At 42.7% G+C, this 24,257-nt stretch overlaps 1 protein-coding gene across 2 annotated transcripts; it reads right to left on the bottom strand.

Annotated features, from left to right (window-relative positions):
* Window positions 1-385: 385 nt before the first annotated feature.
* LOC120568935 (TSC22 domain family protein 2-like) lies at window positions 386-23,987 on the bottom strand. 2 transcript variants are annotated; one of them, XM_039816690.1, is made up of 3 exons: window positions 21,453-23,984; window positions 2,893-2,944; window positions 386-2,383 (listed from the first exon to the last, which is right to left on the bottom strand). In XM_039816690.1, the coding sequence occupies exons 1-3, from the start codon at window positions 23,258-23,260 to the stop codon at window positions 2,027-2,029; spliced, it is 2,217 nt and encodes a 738-aa protein (XP_039672624.1). In that variant the 5' UTR covers window positions 23,261-23,984; the 3' UTR covers window positions 386-2,026. The 2 variants fall into 2 exon arrangements, with proteins under 2 accessions (XP_039672624.1, XP_039672626.1); XM_039816692.1 differs by lacking the exons at window positions 386-2,383; window positions 2,893-2,944 and adding an exon at window positions 18,935-20,942 and having other exon boundaries at window positions 21,453-23,987.
* Window positions 23,988-24,257: the final 270 nt, after the last annotated feature.

The following is a 24,257-nucleotide window of genomic DNA, read 5'->3' as shown; positions in this document are numbered from 1 at the left end:
AAATCAATTTGTAACTCCAGGCCTGGTATTGAAAAGTTCCATCTTCTCTTTTAAACAAACAGTGCCATCTGGCTGACTAATTTACCCTGTTTTTAATCTCCTGTAGCACTTTGGGATTGATTTGTCAATAAAAAGTGCTTTACAAATAAAAGTATTAACATAAACCAGCCACCTCCATCTTTTTAGAAGTACTTTAAGTATCCAAAACGTTAACTTATTTTTACAGAGAGTATCCAATGCTTTATCGAGAGCAATTTGAACTTACAGAAGTTGGTTCATACTGTATTTCAGGTAGTTTTCCAGTAAACAGTCAAATGTTCTAAACACTATTTTACAATGCATTTTATGAAACTGGTTTCTGAAACTTTCACAAAAGAAACTGACATTTCGGAATCTGAGTATTGCTTTTATTTAAATACATTAAAATTTGCAATGTAACAAAACTATTGGCATATGAAATTCAAACACCATTTAAATGAACAAAACATGGCTCACTTCATTTTTCTGGGACTAGTGTCTGTAACACTAGATTATTTTTCCTCTCTGCTCCACATCATCCCCCCTCCCCCCCATTTACACTGTTCACAGACTATCTTACAATAAGAGTGCTGAATAAAAATGAGGTAAGAAAGTGGTTTGAAGATTACAGATCATGCAGAACATGCTGAACAGCAACAAAATATTTTGTGAAGGAGGAAGTAACAAAAGAAAAAAAAATACATGAAAGAAATACATGTGTGCATTTAAAAATCAATTTACACAGCTTTGCATCTTTGGTTACAAAGTATGTTGAATGATTTCACAGCTTCCCCCCCCTCCCCCCCTCAGGAAAGACATTTGGAGAAAAAAACATGGAGGGGGGGTTGATGGCAATACTAATTCACTTTTAGATATAACTACCAACAGAATTGAATCTTCATCAAATACCTTCTGCAGGCTCTCGTTAAGATTTGATGTAAACAGGCGAAGAGTCACCCATTAAGGCTCTTAATACTTTATACTATACACAAATGTACATTCATACTGGACCTTGACTTGAGCTATGAATTGGCAATTGCAGCGTAAAATTTTAGTTAGTGTTAAACATTTGTCAGATTTTCTTTTTCACCTACCCTTTTAACAATTAAAGCATTGGGAAGTATGGCCAATCTGTTGAAACACTGTAGAAGAGGAAACAAGTCACCGGGGGTACTGTTAAACCGGTTTTGTGAAATTGTTCATTTATGAGAATAGCAGCCCTGTAATAAATAAAACACTTAACAGTAGAACTCAAAAGACTGATGCAAGGGTTGGATTTGATGTAAAAGTAACGGCAGCGGTGTGGCGCTCCGGAAAACTCTCTCACTTCTTACTTTACAACATGAAACAGCAATGCTAAAAATACCCCTTTACCCACTCAATTATCTCATTTAAAAAAATAATCACTCTGTTCTGACAATCACGCCCTTTTGTCCCTTATGTGGGGGTGAAGCCCTCCCTTTCCAACACCAACGGTTTGAGGTTTCAGGTCAGGTCGCAACCGGTCTGGCTTGGGCCTGGTCCAAGAGAAGAACATCCTGTCCATGAGCTTGGACCCAGCAGTCGACCACTCCGGGAACATTGCCAAGATGAAAACAAACACCCCGACCTTCCCCGATACTCTGTCTCTACACACTTTCTCTGTCCAAGTCTCTCTGTCTCTCGATGATTGCATTAACACTGGAAAGGCCCACAGTACAGATGCATACACACTCACATTCCAACATCAATTCTCACACACACACACACACACACACACACACACACCACACACACACACACACACACACACACACACACACACACACACACACACACACACACACACACACACACACACACACACACACACACACACACACACTGTACTTTGTGGTCAAGCTGGTGGCTAAGAAGACAAAAGGTTTTTTTTCTTCGTTTTAATTTCACATAAACTAACTGTAATAAGTTGTAGAGAAGATGCTTTTCTTTTTTTTTCCTGCACTATGCGAAGCATGGCTGATGCACTTCAAGCGGAGGTGACGTTGGGTTGCATTTGTTGTTGGCCAGGATCGAGCTGAGTCTGGAGCTGCTGGGGTTTGGGGTGGTGCTGGAGCTGGCCGTGTGACTGCGGCTGAGGCTGAACTTGAAGCGGAGGCTGGGCCTGTTGCGGAGGCTGGATGAGTCCTTGCTGGGGGGGCGTGGTGCCGGAGCTGGTGGCCGACTGGGCGGGCAGCTGGGACAGCTGCTCGCTGTTGGCCAGCGATTTCAACACGGCGTTCTCCCTCTCCAGCACAGAGTTCCTCTCAAACAGCTCCTTGATCTGCTCCTTTAAGACCTCCACCTCTTCACGCACCGCATACATCAGATGGCTTTTCACTAGGTCCTGCAGGAGGCATGAAATGTGCCACAGGGTCAACAACATAAAAGGACCTGACCAGAGGCAGCAGAGTCACACGGAGGCTGATTTATCAAGTCCTAACATGCAGCAGACAAGGACATCAGAGTGAAGCTCAAGGCTAAAGGCTACATTTGTTCATGTGTTCATTCTAGCTGTGTATTCGGTGTGTGTTTATGCTTAACGGCAAAGACAAACAAATATAAAGACCGTATGGTTCTTAATAACATGAAAATAAATCAAGACAGGCATGAGAGCTGGATATAGGAACTACCAAGAACCACCGTAATACGGTAGTGTATGTATAGATCAGGGACCACAATCTATACATACATACATACATACATACATACATACATACATACATACATACATACATACACTCTTACCATGCAACTGAATCCCTACCTCATACATTTTAAATTAAAGAAAGTGAGACAAAATTTTACTCAGAGAAAAGGTATGATCCATGGTAAAATAATCTATATAATACTCACCATTGCCTGTTCAATTTTATTATCAATGGCAGCAACATTGGTTCCCGAGGTCCTGTGAAAAAGAAAAAGACAGACAAAGTCAGGTTTCAGGATTCAAAACCTCCTCTTGTCTTTCCCCCAACAGATGGTAAAAGTAGAAAATAAAAGACAAGAATCTTAACTGGAAACACAACATGACTTAATTAAAAACAGACAAGACATTGTTGTGCAATTAAATCAACCACCTGCTATCAGATCACCACGGTAATCTAGGACAGATTATATAAAATGACATGTCACCACTCCTGGTCATACCATAACTCGTATTTAGGTCAGGCCACATAGCTTACTGGAGAAATGAGAGAAGCAGGGCTGAAGGCAACACAACAGGTCCAAGTTAGTGCAAATAATGCATCATTGTGTGGAACTGGTGTGGTATTGTCTCCAATAACTGCCAGCAATCCCAACATTAACCCACGCATTTTATCCCACCATATGAATGTATAGCTAGGATGACCCCATTTCTTTGGGAAGAAAAATATAAGATAAGCGAAGCTGCGGCCGGTGCCCCCGGGTGTGCCCCGTTACCTGCAGCGTGTGCGTGTACTGTGGGAGAGCGGCGGCTCGCAGGTCGCGTGCCTGGTCGGGTCCCACGGGCAGCACGGTTGTTTGTAAGAAAACGTGCACGGCATGGCGCTGACTGACAGTGAGGGGGAAAAAAGGCCACCTGAGCGCCTCGGAGACGGTTGTGTGGGGTAACTGTGACCGCATTTAGACTAAGGAAACATGAACCGACGGGTGGAGTTTTAGAGTTAAGTTAGAGGGGTTGACAGGAGGCGGAGACAGCGCTTTGCTCCGCCCGCTTCATAGTGACTGGCAGTAACGTTACTTAATTGTATGTAACTTCAGGGGTGTGTATGGAGGCCTACTCGTGCCAATCAATCATTCATAGCATTTCCCTTAATGAATCGATTCGGAAATGGGGCAAATACACAGGTAAGCGGGACGCAGAATTACGAATCCCACTATGGCCACGCCAAGACCCGCCCTACGAAGCAGCTCGATTGGTTGGAGTTAGGCATTTGACCTCGAGTGGTTAAGGTTAGGGTTAGGGGATTGGTCAGGGGATAGGACCTGTACATGTAAGCATGGACGCCTGGCCAATAGTAGTGTGTGAATGCTATTGAAGGGCGGGTCTTTGCACACTAACGTTTTGGATTATGTTCTATCCGAATATCTGTTTAAATGTGAATATATATATTCTTGTAATGTTTTCAGTTAATTTAATGTTGTCAAACTAAAGTGTAACTTCTTACCTTTCTAACAATATCTTGTTTTAATCATTTACTTTAGCTTTTACTTTACAAGAGTAAAGTAAGCTTACATTGGTGAATTAGTTTATAAAATAAATGAACTGACTGAACTAAATGAAGACTGTCCCGATCAGTCGAACGATGAACGCCTTTGCCTGAGCTATGTTACTGTTACTGGTTACAGGTGTTCTTTCTCCTCTACTCTTCTCCCTGTACACCAACAGCTGCACTTCCAGTCACCAGTCTGTCAAGCTTCTGAAGTTCGCGGACGACACATCCCTCATCGGACTCATCTCTGATGGTGACGAGTCCGCCTACAGGTCGGAGGCTGACCACCTGGTGATGTGGTGCAAGCAAAACAACCTAGAGCTCAACGCTCTAAAGACAGTGGAGATGGTTGTGGATTTCAGGAAGAATTCAGCCCCACCTGCCCCTATCACACTTTCCGCTTCCTGGGGACTACAATCTCCCAGGACCTCAAGTGGGAGCTGAACATCAGCTCCCTCATCAAGAAAGCACAACAGAGGATGTACTTCCTGCGGCAGCTGAAGAAATTCAACCTGCCAATGACAATGATGGTGCACTTCTACACAGCCATCATTGAGTCCATCCTCACATCCTCCATCACCATCTGGTACGCTGCTGCCACTGCCAAGGACGCAAAGGGCAGGCTGTAGCGTGTCATTCGGGTCAGCTGAGAAGGTGATTGGCTGCAATCTCCCACCGCTCCGAGGACCTTTACGCCACCAGGACTCTGAAGCGCGCTGGAAAGATTGTGGCTGACCCCTCTCACCCCGGGACACAAACTCTTTGAGCTACTCCCCTCTGGCAGGAAGCTGAGGTCCATCAGGACCAAAACCTCACATCACAAGGACAGCTTTTTTCCCTCCGCCACTAGCCTTATTAACAAGGCCCGGAAACCACCCTGACTCTCCGCAACCCACCTCTCGCTCTACATGCCACTGTACTTAATCTCCTCTTTTTATCTTAATTGTTACTCTTATTTTATTACATCCTGTGTGTGTGTGTGTGTGTGTGTGTGTGTGTGTGTGTGTGTGTGTGTGTGTGTGTGTGTGTGTGTGTGTGTGTGTGTGTGTGTGTGTGTTATATATATATATATATATATTATTATTATATTATATATATATATATATATATATATATATATATATATATATATATATATATATACTTATATTGTCTGTTCTGTTAACCTGTTTGTTTAACTTATTTTAGATAATGTGTGACATGCACCTACGACACCAAAACAAATTCCTTGTATGTGTAAAAAATGTACTTGGCAATAAAGCTTTTCTGATTCTGATTCTGGTTGCACGGCGTTCATTCGTGGTTCGACTGATCGTGACTGTTTTCCCAAGATGGCGATTGCCTGTTTACCCGAAGGTAAAAACTATCTTTTTAATAAACTGTCTGTAGGCTACACTTACAAAGTTCTCAATGCTTTGGTTTACATGTAGGGACCCTCATTATGCTACCGTTGAAGTGTTGTGCTATTTTGAGCCTTGTTAGTGGTATAAAATAGCGATTTATTTTTACTCTACCAGTGCCCCGAATGCCTAGCGTTAAGCTAATCAGTGGTTTGCACTAGCTTGTTACAAGCTACATACACATTTGATTACCATGAAAAGATATCCCAGAGAAAGGTTGACTTGATACACGTGTTATTAACCCCTAGGTTCATTTTGCGCCGGAATGGTCCTTTAAGAAAAAATATTTAGAAATTAAATAATTTATCTTTGAGTACATCAACATTTTATCAATCATCTTGTCTATTTTTTCTTATTTTCACTTTGTTTGTTCTCATAATTACAGTGGTGATGGATCAAATCAGTTCAAATAGCATACAACAAGAGTTATTCCAGCGCAGTCTATAGCCAGTAGTTCATGGTGCTAAGGGATGCTAATTTAGATTTTTTTTTTTGATAGCCGGCCCTTGTTAACGGATCATTAACTGTTAACCGGCAAGCTGGCAACGGATCTCAGTTCAACCGTCTGGGAGCGCATAGCACTAAACATATATGGCTGAGGAGCTACTGGCTACTGGAGACCATGAATAGCTTAACAAAATGATCAGCCAATATTAATTCGTAAAAGATAACATCCATATTGATATACAAAAAATTGCAGAGCAGTAATGCCAAAGAAATGTTTCTAGAAGCACTGATTAAATAGTTTCTCCACCAGAGGGCACTGACAAGCTTGTTTTTCCGTCTGTAAAATGTCTCACTCAGTGCATATCTTGGAAACTTTTTTTCATCTAAACTATCCAATCTAAATCAAAATAATAAATATCAGCAGATATACCAATATTTGGATTTTTTAACTGACATATTGATCGGCCTAATGATTTATTGGCCTTATAGAATCCAGCATCAGTCAGGCCCTAATAAGAATCCTAAATGTTGTTTTACGTCAGCAACAAAGGGTGATGAAAAAGACTATCACCAAGTGGTAGGAAGATGTCTGCAAGTAGGTTGACTATAGACTCATCCTGAGGACACAATGTTCTGTTCCTCCACACCATCCAATTTATGTATGTGATGCCAGAGGAAGCACACAGTAGATTGCCATCAGTGAGCTGTACCGGGGAAGGAATGTTCCCATACCTCTGCTACTATGAAACACTGTCACTCACACCCACCCTCGGTTTTTCACTACTCCCTTTGATCCCTAACAGATATGACAATGTCTTAAATGCAGGTAAATCAGACAATGAACATGTGTTGAATACATGTCACTCAGCCTATACACATAGACGCACACCAATGACTTAAAGAAATAAGTTCCAAACAAGAATGTACATTTCAGCACTGTCAGTACTCACTGATTAGTATCTCTTTCTCTCCCTCATAGATCATGTTATGTGACCCCCTGCGAGAAGTTACATAACCAAATACATTTAAACAAAAAAAATAAAAATATATTATAAAATGGATCAACCTCAGCCTCACCCTGTACCAAATGGGTTTCATTTAGGCTCGTGCCCAGAGGAATATCTCACTCTGTGAAGTACAGACCCCGGATAGACTCTCTGGGCTACACCCTTGTTGCTTCAGACAGTACAGACAATAGCATGCTTTATCATTAACAGAATCATACTCTGTAGCAGTACAACACATTATACATGTATACAACATATATTCAGTACAGATACGGCCAAATATTAGCCTTCTGAAATCTTTCAAACTAGTTTTTATGGTTGATTCACAAACCTAATCAATTTTTTAATTTTTTTTAAATAACTCCTTTTTTGACATCAAACCAAGCACACGAAATAAGAGATGGGAATTCAGTTTGTACGATGCTGTAAGTTTACAACCTATGAAAAGGATATTTAAAGATTTGGCAATGCAGTGTTAATGAAAAATGCAGGAAGACCGATCCCCCCCCCCAACAATTGCTACAGCATTTAAAATATACCTGTCCATTTTCTTACTTACTTGTGCTAAGAACTATCAAGAGAATGCACAATAATTATAAGTTATGATAAAGAAATCTGATTTGTCATGGTGTATTGCGTGAAAGAGTGCACATTGTGAGTGAATGAAGTACAGTGTATCAAGAATTACAACACCACAGTTTATGTGTAACCTGAATATTTGGCTGAGCAGTTAAAGATCAAGAGGAACGGTCGTACCAACGATCCACATTCAGATGTTGGGGTTATTCAGCATTGACTGTCTGGTTTACATTATTTGACTAATGATAGATGGAAAGACTGATAAGGAAAATTAAGAATGAGTGCAGTTGTTAAGATGTTGTAAAGGCAGTTCTGGAGACGCAAATTCTAAGAAGATTCACACTAAAGTGTTTCTGGATGTTGACAACAAAGGGCTCCCTGGATTATAGGAGAAACAGACCAAAGTTGCGATTTTGTGGAAAAAAAGTAATCAGGGGAGGAAAATTTGGGCTCAAACCTCATGTGACAGCTCACTTGGGTGTCTTGCATCTGAACAGATGGAGAGGCATATTGTGTAATTGTCATATAGGGCTTTTCATTATAGATTAATCTGCTGATTTTTTTTTTTCCCCAATCAATTTATTAATCGTCGGGTCTACATCAAATATAAAAAAAAAACGCCAGTTACAATTTCCCAGAATGTACTTTGATGTATTCAAATAAGCTTTGTCCAACCAAAACTCTAATTTCAGCTCTTTTGTCACCTCAGCTCGACAGTGATGTTTCTTATAGTTCCTTGTCCTAATGACAGTGAATTACCTCACTGCCATTAAAGCACGGGGTATGAAGCATTTCTCCAGCTGGCTTCAGCGGAGGCAATAACGAGATGGACTGACAGCACTTAAAACAGGGAATAAAAAAAGAGAGGAAAACCCAAACACCCATGTGTACGGTCAGTGGAACATGTGACGGGCTAGTGGTGGGTTTGTAACTGTGGAGACTGGGAAACAACAACACAATAATACTTCCTAATGTGTGAGATGGACTTTCATAAAGCCCACAGTGAGGTAGTTCTGCTTCCTGGAGTCAAAGTGGGTAAAGATGAGTTTATTAAGTCATGATGATCTTTACTTCAATAGTTACGGTGAAACAAGCAGGAATAACAATCACATCAAACCCATATTAGGACACCATGTGGTGGTCCAAGTAGAACTTCCACGAACAACCGGCACTGGGGGCTGATTTTGGAAATTGCAACATGAGTGAGGGTGTCTGGTTAAAGCACCGCTCCTGACACACATGATCTTGTTTAAGCCTCTAGATCTCTTGTCAAAGCCAAGAACTTGTTTGAGTGGCCTATTTAAAAACAAAACATGTTAAAAAAGGCACAGTAAAGCCGCCTTCCCTGTTCTTCCAGCGTTACAATGCACACAGTATAGAACTGTTGATGTAAGTAAGGTCAAGCCCCAGAGGCTAAGGGCTGGGATGAAACCGAATGCTAATAAGGGTTTGAACTTACACAGACAATGCAACCAACGTCTCTATAAACTTTACCTTCTACATTAACAGGACTGACGTTTATAAGCTCAGAGTAGAGTTTGGTGTTCCTCATACAATGTTACCTGTAAAATAGGAATGTCAATAAAAAGTCCATTAGCAGCAGAAAAGGTTACACTCACACAGAGCGTGGGGAAGTGGAGCAGCGAGGGTGTATAACTCATCTGAACATTGAATAGTTGTCATTCCTTGCCTCAGGGCAGAACTGCTGGCATATTCAAGAGCAGTAGGCTTCCCTTCAGCAACACAGTAAAAACAAAGCAAAGTCTGTTTTACATGGCCTGAGACATGACAAGACAAGTTCAGAGCTTAAGAGGCGAGGCCTGATCATATGCACAAGGACAAGTGCACAAGTCAATGCTTACCTAGACACTTGTGACACATAAATGCCTCTAATTTTAAAGCTTAAATTCTGTTTTTTATTAATCTCTAGACCTTGTTTTTCTATCCCATTTGTGGCGTTGTAATGTACAGGGCCAGCTGATTATTTACTTTCATTTTATCCAAGACCTGACAACATCCACCATTTATGACACATATTACACAGCTGTGCATGAAGCGGGGCATCAGCAGTCAGCCAGCAGAGACTAAACGAGGAAGTGCTGAAGCAACAACTATGCAAGCATCCTCGGGCATGACTCGGGCCAAATTACCGAGTGAGAAATAGATAAGATTGTCTTATGGAGGTTTTATTTTTGAAGTTTACACTTTTGTACCCAGGCTATTGACACAAACACAATGACTCAAATGATGAGATTAGATAAGATTGTGGTCAGAAGCAAGCATGATGGAAAAGATGATAAGAAAACTAAAGCAAAAAATAGGTACGCACATCAATCAACATGCTAACATGCTCATAATGACAACGCTAACGGTCATGTTTAGCAGGCATAATGTTGAGAATGTTTACCATCTTACTTTAGCATATTTGCGTGCTAACATTTGCTAATTAACTCTCAACACAAAATGCATGCGAAGTATTGGAGAAATTAAGCCGATGATGGTGCAAGATAAAAAGTTAGGGATCACTAAAATTCAGTGCTTGGACCCCTAAATATCAGCACATATACAATTTTGCTAAAAGTTAAATCTTTTGTTGAATGGGCAAAAAAAAAAAAAAGTAAAGCCAAGATTGATTGAGGAAAGAAAAAATACAGAGACAGAACAGAATGATATACTACAAAATGTCTTCTGCCAGAACCATGTGCCAAGTGAGGCACGAGGATGCCCAACACAATCTTACGCAATGCTTCTCGCATATTTCTACTTTGGCAGTTGGTAAGGGTTTAAATACATAGTATAGATGAGACAGAAAGATTTCCCTGTAAACAAACACCAGTATAAATGTGTGTTTGTATGTCATTTTCTCAACATTGCAGGAGCGGTGCTTTTATACAGCTGACCATGTGGTCAGTGTGTTCTTTTGCCAAAATGTTGCCTATATTTTATTACATTCTCACTTTCACAACCTCTTCTATGACTTAATCTGGTTGCCTCGGACATGATCCCAAATAAACCTGACTAAAATAGACTGATAAAAGCTTGATTTATACTTCTGCGTAAAATGTATGCCGTTGCCACGTACGTAGGTACGTGGAGACACGAACCTTCGCGGGGCCCTACACCGTAGCCTGACGTGCACCTCTCGATAAATGTAACTACACCCCGCGGTGACGTACGTCGCTCAGCCGTGGCTTGGTAGCGTTGCATTTCCCCCGACTCATTTCCTGGTTCTCCTCCATAAACAACATGAAATCAAGGAGAGGGTTAACTTTTCCTGCTACAGATTTCCTACCTTGGTCAGAAAGAACAGGGGAGACACTTTGTTTCTCTCACTATGACTCTAGAGTCGGTACTCGCTCCGAAGCTAATCGCAGTCTCTCTCACTTTCTCCTTCGCTCTATCACCCACTCCCCACACACACACACGCTGGCTCGACGCACACACCAACGCACAAGTATAAACATCAGGCCACGTAAGTCTACGGCGAAAGCTCTGCGTGGAGCTAAAGGGTCAATATCAAAGGCCATCGCAAAGATCTACCAAACAGTCTCAAACAAAGCCCTAGTTATCTTTGCCTCCATGGAAACGAAAGCAGCCTTTGGCAAAACAGCTTATCCACAACAGCAACACTCAAAAAATAAAAATAAATGAAGCATGGGGCATAACAATCCCACTATTTTGCTGCCTTCTGTTGAGAGTGGAAATCACCTTAAACTGGGCAAATGGAGCTATCAAAAGTAAAACATATTGAGTCTTCAAGTAATATCTGAGTTTAGATAATGCCATTACAATGCTGATTTACCAGTTTGCATCTATAAACAAAGGCAGTTGAGGTAGCAAATGGACTGAAATTGTTTCAAGTGTGTGTGTGTGTGTGTGTGTATAAGTGTGTGTGTGTATGTGTATAAGTGTGTGTGTGTGTGTGTGTGTGTGTGTGTGTGTGTGTGTGTGTGTGTGTGTGGTTCCTTTGTGACTGGTGATGGTGTGTCAGCTCTATATTTCTCTAAAAACAGTTTCATTTCCTGTCACTCAGATATGGTTTCAAATGCTTCCCTTTTCATTTTTATAAAAAGGCATCATATAAATGTTGAAGGCACTCTATGGTGACAGGGTAACAGTTTTCTGTATGTCACCCAGCGTCTGTATGAACACCAGGCCACAGTCCACATACTACAGTGTCATTTATCAATTCAATAGCTCAATGATGAATATAAACTGTGATTAAAAGTCATTTTACAGAAACAGTGACACGGTGGAGTGCCAGGCCGTACTCAGGGTTAGGGTTATCTCAGCCCTGTGTTACAGATAGCTTGCACACACTTTTGATGTTAAAGATTATAATAATAATTATAATAATATAGTAATGCAGTGAGTCTAATACTGCGAGCAACATCAGTCAGGTGACCAATTAACAGTAAACAAACCATTTTAAAATGTCTATTAGACTGCAGCGCTACTTTCTGCTTCAACTTTATTCATCTTGTCTGTAGTTAAAGAGCCTAAAGCTTACATTGCAACGGATAGTTAGGAAGGATATTTTGGATATCTTCTAGGTACGTCCAAATAACGGATTCAAAAATTTAGTTTAGAGCTGAAATGATAAATTACAAGAAAATGAATCTGCAACTATTTGATAATCAATTGACTGCTTAAATCATTAACCAATCAAAATCTCCACCCAGTCTCTGGTGCCGGTTCCTATTTAATACCCCCAACGATACGGTTTATGAGGCCAATATTGATTCAGATATTTGAGGGTTTCAAATATCCGATATAACAATATATTGGCAGATAGGATTTTTTTCATCTAAATAACAAAAATTTTAAATAATATATAGATAACAAACAGTCTTAATACTCAGATTTGTTTTGGGTTTTTGTAAAAATTGTGACTAAGATATAGACTGGATGGAATTTTGGATCCCGCTGAGTGGGACATTTTACTGTTGCCAATGCAACACCGGATGCCAATAACGTATACACCCATACATTCAATTAGCCAACACTGGCCAATCTATATCGGCCTGAGCAATTTATTTTTAACTTTATTTTTTAACTAAATCTGACTAAATGATTAATCGCTTGAGAAAATAGATCAATGATCAAAATAATCATTTGTTGCAGCCGTAATTCCGTTTAACTTGTATAAAATCTGTTAAGCCGTGGCCACACGTGTTGCTTACCCAATTGGATTCAATTCTATTGTTTGTCTCTGCAGCCCAAGATCTTAGCAATTATGCTGGTACGCAAGACAATAGAGATGGTGGCCAAACTTGTGGAAACCACACCCAGGCAGTAAACTAACCAGAATGTTTCAGTGACACAGACAATATATACTGTTACAGACAGAGTGTCAACGAACGCACCAGAGACAGAAGTTGGGAGAAAAATTAGAGAGATAGAGATGTTGTTGAGAAGTCTATTGGCCAATCCTGCGCTTGCTGCCAGGCTTTGTTTCCAAACTCAATCCATGCACGTGGAGAAAGCAAAGCTCACTGCTACTGAACACTGCAAACATGTTGTCACACTCCTGCAGGCATGTCCAGTCTAGTCCAGTATAGTACTGTACCTATCACTGGGGGCCTTTGAGTCCCTTAATCTGCTGCAAGACTGGAAGGCCTGGTAGAACGCCTTGGAGGGGTTCCTGTGCTAAGCACATTCAGGGAAAGAGAGAAGAGACAGACATAGGGAAGAGTTGAAACAGTGAACGTAGACAAAAGTTCTGATTCCTAGAAATGTTTTCTTATGCAACTTCATTCCCCCCAGAAAACTCCTTTGCTCGTATCGCGCAGTTAACTTGGCTAGGGAAACGGCTCTTACTGTAGTTCTTACTAAGACATATGGGACATTTGGTCAGAGTAAAGCAAAGGGGCTGGGGAAAGGCAGTCTTGACCTAAATGCAAGAATGCATGTTCAAAGGTGCGGACAGCTTCATAAACTGTCAGGGCCTCCCTCAGGGCCTTTTTTCTACAGTATGTTGGCCAACATTCATTATAAGATTTTTTTCCCCTCACAACTAAACATAACAAAATCAGCCATTACCTCTGGTTTTCAGCTGGAAAATCTAAATCCTTCTCTGTTGTTAACTGTGTGTTGAAAAATTACTAGTTAGTCATAATGCTGACTTTTCATGTTATGGAATTTAGCTCTAACATTACCCCCTATGTTCCTGGCAATTAGCTATGAGTACACTGTGTTCTATGCCAAGTGATGTATATTCGGGAAGGGGAAAGGAAATCCCCACTCTGACCCCTACACACACACACACACACACACACACACACACACACACACACACACACACACACACACACACACACACACACACACACACACACACACACACACACACACACACACACACACACACACACACACACACACACACACACACACACACACCTCCTTTAATCTACTCCAGGCTTGTGCCTTTCAAAACTAACTGCTTCTCTAAAACTAAAGCGCACACACACACACACACACACACACACACACGATTTACAGCATGTGTGAATATTATAGCAGCCAAGGCTCTTTTCCTAGAAATCCTTGGCACAAACTCTCTTTGTCACATTACCTCATGACTAAACACTCTCACAAACCTCCCCCTATGCCTCTGCTTAATTTTACTTTGTGGGCAGCAGCCCTAGAAAATCCTCCATAGACGCACGTTGCACACACCTCCACAGAAAACCTCTAAGCTCAAACCAAAACTCCTGAGCTAAAACTCAGACCTCTGTGCCAGCCATCGGCTGAAATCATTGAGGTCAGATGACTTTGAGTCCAGCAATCTCTTCTTGAACGACCCGGAGGAGTCATCATTCATTGTTTTCAAGTAGCAAGCACTCAGCTCTCAATGGCTCCCTTTGTAACTCTAAAATCTAACATGTCAATATCCATTTATTAAAGCCCCTCTTTGTAAACCAACTAGTCAAAATGACTGTCTCCCTCATTAACCCAGAGTAGGGGGTGTGAGGAGGACAGAAAGACAAGGGAGTGATCTTCCAATGTACACAAGGAGCAAAATCTTCTTTTCTTTTTCTAAACCTCTCTCTCAAAGCATAAAAGCTAACCTGACACAAAAACAAATGCTTGCACATGCTCAGGCTTTGCCCAATACTGCCCCAAAGTAAATGTATGACCTGGCAGAAGACTAAAATAAACTTTTGGGTGCATTTTTCTGGTTGATGTAACACATCTAGCTGGAGCATGACACATGGTTTTTCTTTCAATGTGCAAACCACTGGCCACGTCAAAGGTTAAGTTACACGGTGTTGAACCTCTTTATAACCGAGACAACTCATTAAGCACAAGAGAACCCACAGTAGCCTTGTTGTACTTTTTGTGTGCAAGAAGAGAAAAGGAGGGGAGAGAGTAGAGAGCATGAGGAAAGTACACAGAAAAGTGTTATAGTGGAGTTTTACTTCCGATTCAACGTGTTGTGGAGGCGTCATGCATTGGCTCCACCGAAGAAAACAACTGGTGATGCAACTTAGGCTGCTTATGTTTTCTCTGATGTTTCCAGTGCCAGTGGAGCAGATGATAGTGAGCTACCAAGGGCAAACCCAGTGCTAACCCTCCCATTCTACTTTATTCCACCAAGTGATTGTTTTAGTGTGGCTATAGTGTGTTAGGGCATAGGAAAGAGGGCTGAGGGCTAACTAATAACCCTTTCACACCGAGAAGCTCAACCAGGCTTGTGTTTGAAAGGGTTAGCCTGCGTTGACCGACTCAGCTTTGCGACCCTGGCCGAGTGCTGGTTCGAGGGCTGGGTCGGACACGGGTCGATTTCAATGTGAATGGCACACAACCAGGGTCGCTAAGTACGAGACCGACTTAACTTTTGGAGAAACGCAACCCCATGCTGCGCTGCGGTGGCCAATCATGTAATGAGCGATCAAACTTGTCAGTCGGTTTTGAGGCGGTGTAGTCCCGTACAGTAAACCGGAAACCTCTATCGCTGCCACAAGAAAGTTTTAAAACACGAAACACAAGCACTGAACTGCCCAGGAGGTTGTGTAACATCTGAATGTTTGCCAAACAACAAAGCACAGTCGATCTGTCTCGCCCGTCGTTTTTCCTTTCTCTCTTTCTCCATGAAGCTGCCTTCGTGCGGTCAGAAATGTGGAGATCTAAACTGTCTGACGGAAAACAGTAACTGGGAAATAGAAAGTCTACTTGTGCTACATTGGGGGGGTTAAATAACACAACCAGACGACACACAAATGGGCCATTTCAGTGACACTCCCACAACCCTGCAGCAAATCGCCAGATTGCTTTTTTGGTCTGAATGTGCCATGACTGGTAGTCAGAGGAGTGAAAAAGGGGGAGGTTAAAATATGGTGTTGAAAGCTCTCACTGTTGGTGCTCATAAGGCTTCAAGTTCTCCATCCATCCATCTACCACAGACCAAAAGTAGGTCAAAACTATTTAGATTCCAGCTGCCCTACGGGAGTTTCTTTCAGCTGGTTTTGGGTTGAAGACGAGGGAGATAGAGTACAGGGAGGACCCAGAGCCATTGTATAATTACAGCATGGCCAGAGAACATTGGGAGCTTGGATGCTAACATCCTACTAGCATAGTTAGTCAGAGAACACACAGGAACGTTATCGCCGTGACGACCGCAGGAACCTAGTTCAACTTTTTGATCCTGGACCCTAGTTCCCCCAAAAAGTCCCTTCTTCCAGGGTACTTACGAGTGTAAGAAACTGGTCACATAAGCTGCTTTATTGTGTACAGAGTGCAGTCAGGCTACAAGCAAGCACCGTTTGTAGTATCAAAACCAGGAATCTTTTTTTTATTTTTTTTATTGAAAAGCGAACAACAGTTTTGATGCCAACTTCCAAAACTAAAAAAACTAGAGAGATAAGGAGAGAAACTGTGAGTAGGACAGGAAGTGAGAGACATTAAACTGAAACTTAAAGTTTATTTGCCAAGGGGAACTGCACCAATTTGACATATCAAAGTGTGTTTACAGGTGTTGGGAGGTACTACTTCATATGTCAAAAGTTGTATAAAGCCTTTTTGTGGCTCCAGAGGGAGCTGCGTGAAATCTGATGAATTCCCTTAAGTGATGTCACTCGAGGACCTACATTTTAAAGTAACTATTTACAAGTAAATAACAGTACCAGACACTAACAACCTCTAAGTTATTTCAGAAATAGTTAATTGGTTGATCAAATGAGGAATCTGAAGACATACATTTGTAACTACAGTAAAATAGTGTAATAACTATAAACAAGTAATTAAAAATGAATATACCATGAAAATAATTATTATGCCCAGCTGCTGAAAAGCCAGAAGTACAAAACAGCTGAAATGTGAGTCTTGGTAATCCTTCAAGTCACTTATGTACCACTTTCCCAAAAACAAGATAACAAGCATATTCTGAGCTAAGCTTATCTGCAGCACAGTGCAGCACATCCCCAGTCAAACAAGCCATTAAAACCTTGGACCGAGTTGGTGACGTTCTTCTGCCTGTCAGAACAATGGAGGGCCTCCATACCTGGGGTGGGGTGGGGGTGATGACTGAAGCAAAGCCTACATACAGACTAGTAGCGTCGGCCCAATCAGAACAATACAACCTTTCTTTTTGAAAATAGCTCTAAAAGCGGAGAGAAGGAACAACTTGACTTGTGTACACAGAAACATATCAAATACGCAGTCAGCTCATGTCAGGAGCAGAAGATTAATTATTACACTATTGCTAAATACACTCAGTTGCCACTTTATTGGGTCTAATACAACAGCCGTGCAACAAATCCTTCTTTTACAGAGATTGTAATGTTCCGTTTTTGTTGAAACTGTTTTAAAAAGAGATTATTTTTTTTTTATGTACTTTGTGACCATTTACGGGGCTGTAGTTTGTGATGCTGTTGAATTGTACTGCATAATACTGAGAAGTAGCAGGCCAAAGATGTCAAATAAAACGTGTGTATTTCTACCTCGGTGAGGCACTCTGGATAAAATGTGCCCACCAAATGTCATATGATATGACCAGAGAGCCCCAGTGCGGAAGCGGGAGAGAGCTAAGGAATATTAAATGAATAGAAGGTGGAGAGCAGTGTGAGGGACTGACTGAAAACAGGATACAGCAGTAAACCAGAGGTCACAGAGGGGAGGGAAAGACCCTGTGGTACAGGTTGTCTCTCTGTGTCACTCTCTAACTACACCCACACTTACACCAAAAATGAGTAAGCTGTTAATGTCAATGGTGAATTTGTCCAAAAGTGCCTCAAGTCCTCAGTGAGTGGCCCCCACCTCCATGGATACTTGTGCACACATACACAAGCACACACTGAGTCGACCCATCCCCTTTTACAGACACACCCCTCTCCCACCCACACAGACAGTCTCTCAATTCACGTTGGCAGTAACTGCTCTACGACATCGCTCTACTACCTCCTAGTCTAAGTCTAATTTTACCTAAGCTCCCATTACGCTTGGACAATAAACCATACCTCCCCAGCATGAGTTCAATTACACACAGACTACAGAGGCAATAGGCTACATTTTTACAGATGATCCTGCAAAACAGAAGCAACCCCTCTGTGAGTGCAATAAAGAAATAATGACAGTCCAACAGTGTTATTTTACACCTTCAGTTGTAGAAGCCATCTGGGAGACATTAAGCTGAGCCAATCATATTCTAAGTATGATGACAACATAACAACTTAAATCTGTAGTCTATATCTCTACTGTTTTGCTTGAATTACTTTCAGGGGAAACTACAGGCTGGATGAAGACAGGGACAAACATTAGGGCCGGCCAAATGGTCAAGAGATGTTTTTCAAGTTGTGCAAGCTGCGGAAAGTCTACGACATGCAGTGAAAACTGTGTGCATGTACTGTACATCTCATATCTTTAGGTGTTGATTGTGTGTTGAGGTGTGTATTATGATATTAGCTTCTGAAGTAGTCCATTTGAGGAGAAATTGGAAGTGCTATTGTTCTGTGGTGTGTGGGGCAGTAAGAGAGAAAATTAACAGTGGAGTGGAAATGTATAAATTAAGCAAGAGGGGAAGCGGGGGAGGGAGGCGTGGGGGTGTATCAAGCATAGCTAAAATGCCTGGTGAAGTGATGCACAACAAGTTTCACTCTGCAGCTTCCTCCACCTCTTTTGAACATACCACAGTTGCTACTGCAAATGAATGTCATTCAGCACTTCAGCTGTACATGAACAACTGCCATGCCATGTCTGTCAGTCAATCAGTGGAGAGGTAGATGCAAAGCATCAATCGCACTGATGCTGCACACCAGTGGTAAAAAAAAAAAACTAGCTTGGCTCTGAGTGTCTGGTTCAACATGCCCACAGCTATTACAGGGGGGAGTGTTTGTGGGTTTAACCACGTCCAAAAAGCCCTAAACAGAACATACAGTACTTTAGCACACACTGTATTTCAAAAGAAGAGGGCCACAACGTGACAACAAGCAAAGTTGGTTGACACTCCCCACTGTCAGGTCTCTTATCGGCAGAATAGGGGCACAGTGGAAAGACTACTGCTCAATGTCTGATAGGGCTTAGCTGTCGTAAGAGGCTCCTGCTCTTATCAGCCTGGGAGCTGGGTCCTCTCACAGGCAATACATAGGTACACCAAAAACACACTGTCTGAAGTCAGTTGCATTGTCACAAACCTAAATGTTTTAGATGGCATAACTGGCATAGAAAAATATCTAATGCAAGTTTGCCGGTTTACAAATCAACCAAGAGATCATGAGGGGAGCATGTGGATTTAAAAAAAAAAAAAGTTTAAATTAACTTACTATCCCATAGTCTAAACCAAAAACATTCTAACTGTGAGGGAGGAGAGTTTAAGGGTGGGCAGGGAGGGAGAGACATGAGGCAAAGATACTGTGTGAGGTGAAAGAGACAGCTGCTTGTGTTCTAAAAACAACAGGTTTTTAGTCACTGTATTTGAATATGAACACACACACGACACACTTATTTTTAGATTCAGTGTGATTTAAACTTGATAGGATTATCTCCCATGAGCCTTTGCAAACAATGTCCACAAATCGGTTTAAAATTAGAGAAAAAAGATGCTCATATAAGTCCAGAACTCGCTTCAAAATCATCACATTTTTAAATTACTCTTTGGCGTCAAAAAGTTATCCAGTGATAGTTGTCTGTATCCAGGGGTACACTGCAAACAGGACCTGCTAATAGCTAATGCAACATACTTGTATTGGTGCCAATTTGGCAAAATGTAAAGAAATATAGGCTAAAAAACAAAAATGGTGCTCAAGTTGCTGTTACGCTGTAACTTACTGAATCCATGCCACCATTATACTGCCTGTTTATATCCACCAAAGCATTATGCAAACTGTAGTTCTAAAATTTGAGGATGATAATCACTCGAAGACAGACAAAGAATAACAATAGGAGTAACAAAATTGTGTAAAGCCACTTAACAATTGAGGTTTGGTTGGTCGATGGCTCAGAAAAGAAAAGAAAGTTGTGATCAGAGATAAGTGTAAACTTCCCCAAGTGCACGGCATACTCAAAATACTAACTTCAAAAAAAAATGTTTAGGAAATTGTCCGCCCATGTGTTCTGCATTCTGCATACCCTGTCTGGTCTGCATTCTGCTATATCTGTACGACTGTAAATGGAAACCACAGAGATTTCAGGCACTTTATAATTTTGCGCTCATGTGTGCCATGTACTACAAGTGAAACGAAGCGCTAAAACTCAGAAATTAAGAGAAAGATTACTTTTGGAAAGTGTAATAACTCATAAATAATAATGACTACACAAATGTAGTCATATTTTGCGACTTACCATGTGACATACTAACTTAATCATCCCATAAGAGTAATGCCACATTTCAATTCTTCAACCTCTCTACCATGATGCTGTGGGTTATATTTATCTGTACACATTTTTAGATTCAGTGTGACATACACAACTGTCTGCGCAACCTAAAGGATCATTCAGCAACATAATATCTACAGTACAAAGCTAAAACAGTGATTTTAGACAACACTGTAAAATCCCCTGTAAACATTCTCAAGGAGAGCCCGATGGGGTTTTGAGTGGAAACCATGATATCATAAACGTGGCAACACAAAATCAAACATACTTCACTAGGTTTGTATTAGACAGTCTTTTCCGGAGCAGCAACTAACTTATTAAAAGGTCAGTCATGCAGCACATTTAGCAAGAGGCCAGGAGTAGCCTGAGGCTAATAGAAACTCTCTACACAGTGGCAACTGGCAATACATTTTTATGTTTGCAGCCAAGGCCATCACCTCAGACATTGTCCTGGAGGGCGATAGCTAAAGTGGGAGGGAAAAGGAGGTTGGAGACATTAGACCTGCAACAAAATGCTTCCACACATACACACACACAAATGCACAGTGCACACCCTTACACACAATGAATCACAGTATTACATGAGTCATGTGCATGTTTAACAAGTTGTTGCCTGTGCATTGGAAGCCATGGACGTTTACCTCAAGTGTGCTATACTCTACTTACTTCTTTAGGCCCTAATGAGAAACATTAAATTTCCTTCCTGTGTGCCACTTCTCTTTTTCTTCTATGCATTCCCCTCCCTCCATAAAACAAAAAGGGGGAAACCCTGTAATCATCTGACAAACACTAAAAACACTCACTGCCTTTGCTATGGCTTTCAACCTTCTTATGATCAAACAAAGCCTGTCTTACTGTACGTTGAAATAGGCTCAGTTAGGCCTTACAATATCTGTGTGATTGTGTAAATTGTGTGTATTATGGCTAAAGCTCAACAGGCATGAAGATTTTCTATAAGATCTAGAGACGGTTACCTGTCCACATCCCCGTCATCAGGTATGTGGATTCCAAACAGGCTGTTGACAGTCGGAGTGGCGAGCTGCAGGCTCTCAGGCATGAGGGACTTCACTGGTTCCTTCCCAGAGACAACAGGAGACTGTGCATTGACGAGGCCCTCTGACTTCCCTCCAACACCACCCTCTGCATGTCCAAATCCAGTAGCTGGGAGGCCCTGCACCCCCAAAGCCACTAGAGTCCTGCTGTGGGGTATCTGACCTGGAGGCAAACTGGAGGTTGTCACATTTGGCATGGCTGCACTGGAGGCACTGGGCACAGGAGTGTGCACAGTGGTGCTCACTGTGACGGCAGGCACATTTTGTACACCGGAGGATGTAGAGTGGAGGCCGTGGGGTTGAGGCTGTCCAGTGGCTGTATACTGACTCACAGCCTGCTGATGCAAAGCAGATCCACCAACCAGTATGGAGCCTCCGACACCTCCCATTCCTCCGGTCTGCTGCTGCAAGAGGCCTGGAGCTGGCTGTCCGGTAGGTACAGACCCTCCTCCTGCTCCTGCAACATCTCCAACCTGACTTGGCACAGAAGCCCCTCCAGAGGCTGGAGGCAAGACCGAAGTGTGTCCTTGTCCCACAGGCTGTGGCCCTGCTGAGAGGTTGGACGCTGGAAGGGACTGGCCAGTGGATATCCCTGGCTGCATGGAAGTGGGCTGTTGCTGCTGATAGTACTCTGTCTGGTTCTGTAGCAATCCAGAAGACACGCTGGTCAGCTGGTGGCCTATAGGAACCTGCTGTTGCAGGGGAGGGTAAGCGATGGGCTGAGCTGAAAGAGGCATGATGGGGGACTTTTGTATGTGGACAACAGATTGAGGCAGGCCGTTTTGTCCGAGAGGCAGCACGCTCTGGGGAGCAGAAGGCTGGAGACCTCCCACTGTTGGCTTGCTGCTGGAGAAAACACTCTGTGTGGCGCTGTAGTTTGGATGGTGGATCTGTTGCTGCTGCGGTGGCATCTCCACCAAATGCATGCGGGATGAAGAGAGAGAAGCATCCGCCACAGAGCCCAAGCCCTGACCTGAGTGTGTTGCCGGGGCAACCACAGATCCTCCTGTATGCCCGAGCCCACTGTCTCTGTCTGCAGCAGGGTCCAGTGTTGTTGCACTGGCATGCCTAATGCTATCCCCAGTTCTACTAACAGCAGAGCCCTCAGAGTCTTTCTCATAAAACTCCGTACACGTCCACCTGCCTCGTCGAAAAGGTTCTCCAGTACCATGATCGAGTTTAATGACCCTGAAGCGTGAAGTGCAACTCACCGTGGAGGTGGCAGGAGGAGGAGCTGAACTGGTCACTGCAGCAGGTTGGGATGAGTTTACTGGACCGCTGGCTGGCCCAGCGCTGGCTGCTGGAGCAGGCTGTTGCTGCATTGCCCCAGGCTGAGCGATGAGGGATACACCAGTTGTAGCGCCGTGCCCCGGAGGCTGCTGACCACCTTGAGTTGAGCCCGACACTCCCACCTTCCGAAACTCCCCCATGATATTGCCTGACATGGCAGACAACTGACCGGCTTGAGGTATGTGTGATGGCGCCATAACACCGATTGCCTCTGGCTCTCCAACATTATTCAGGGCTTCTTCAGATGAACTAATGTCACATGCAGGCTCGTACTCAGCCCGTGACATGTCGTAAATCTCTGACGACACATCTTCAGTCCGTGACTCGTCTGGGTCGTCCAGACTCTCAGTGTCGTCGGCGGCACCTATACCCGCCACCTGGGCCTGAGTCACACTTGTGATCTGAAAACAGCTCTTTTTCTTGGCCGGCATTTTCGACATATTGACAGCCTGATTCCAAGTCCCGTGTGGCTATGTTAATCCTCCGTCAGAAAGAAACGAGCTGGTTGCGGCTTCTTAAAGCTTAAATCATACTAAACAGGACGATTACATATAGATTTTACTTAGCCTAGCTAACTGTAATCAAGATGAATATACGCCATCCCTCTTCCTCTCTCTCGATCTCCTGTTGCGTTTCATGAGCTCATAACGCAACGCCACACTTCGTGTCGTCTTGTCCAGCAATGCGGCTTTAGATACCAGCAGCAGCCCGTAGGATGATTGATCCGGAGCTTTCTGTCAGTCCGGACCGGCCTGCTAATGTCGCGGTTGTGCAGTTGCCAAACGGCCGTTGTCGCAGAGTGTGTTGCCCAGCTGCAGGACCTACTTTAGGCTGAGGAGGGCCCACAGCCCTCCACTCACCGAGCTAGCTAGCAAGTCAAGCCAACTGGCTGCTGCACACTCCCCCTACGTCGGAACAAGTATGCGAGACATCTTCCAGAAAGCAGTCCTTTGTATCCACTCACCGCACCAGCTTAAAGTCATTCGGGGGCGACACTTACTTTGAAGCTAACGGCGGTCGAGAGAGAAAATGCTCTTAATTGTTTACGCTTTAACACAAATGAGAATCTAAACAGCGCCAACAGTTACCTCCCTCACTCAGTTACTCTTGACAAGATGGCTATGTTGTATGCAACCGCGCTGCATCGTGGGTAGGTAGTGTGCGCAAGGATGGGATGTTTACGTACGAGGCATTTGAGAATACCCCCTCATGCTGCCTTCAAGACACCGTCGGAAAAGGTATAATTGCGCTCAGGTAATCAGAATACAATTGAGAAAGTGAAAATGTTCTGAGTGGGTGTCAGTCCTTTGACACAACCACTAGTAGGCCTATACAAATTGCCATCCCAACCAATCCAATATAGTCTTTAATCGTATCGACAAATTTAGTGTCTCTCCATATATATAGTGTCTCTCTAGCTTAAAGTGCATGGCCTCT

This window comes from Perca fluviatilis, chromosome 11 (genome assembly GCF_010015445.1).
Source record: "Perca fluviatilis chromosome 11, GENO_Pfluv_1.0, whole genome shotgun sequence".
NCBI classification, from domain to species: Eukaryota; Metazoa; Chordata; class Actinopteri; order Perciformes; family Percidae; genus Perca; species Perca fluviatilis.
This window is presented reverse-complemented; position numbering and strand designations above follow the sequence as displayed.

What these genes read in the sequence shown, in the direction of transcription:
- LOC120568935 (XM_039816690.1), bottom strand. Translation starts at nt 23,260, where the DNA reads ATGTCGAAAATGCCGGCCAAGAAAAAGAGCTGTTTTCAGATCACAAGT. An exon ending in GATGACGGGGATGTGGACAG is followed by an intron (nt 2,945 to 21,452) that starts GTAACCGTCTCT and finishes TCTTTTTCACAG; the next exon opens with GACCTCGGGAACCAATGTTG. An exon ending in ATAAAATTGAACAGGCAATG is followed by an intron (nt 2,384 to 2,892) that starts GTGAGTATTATA and finishes TGCCTCCTGCAG; the next exon opens with GACCTAGTGAAAAGCCATCT.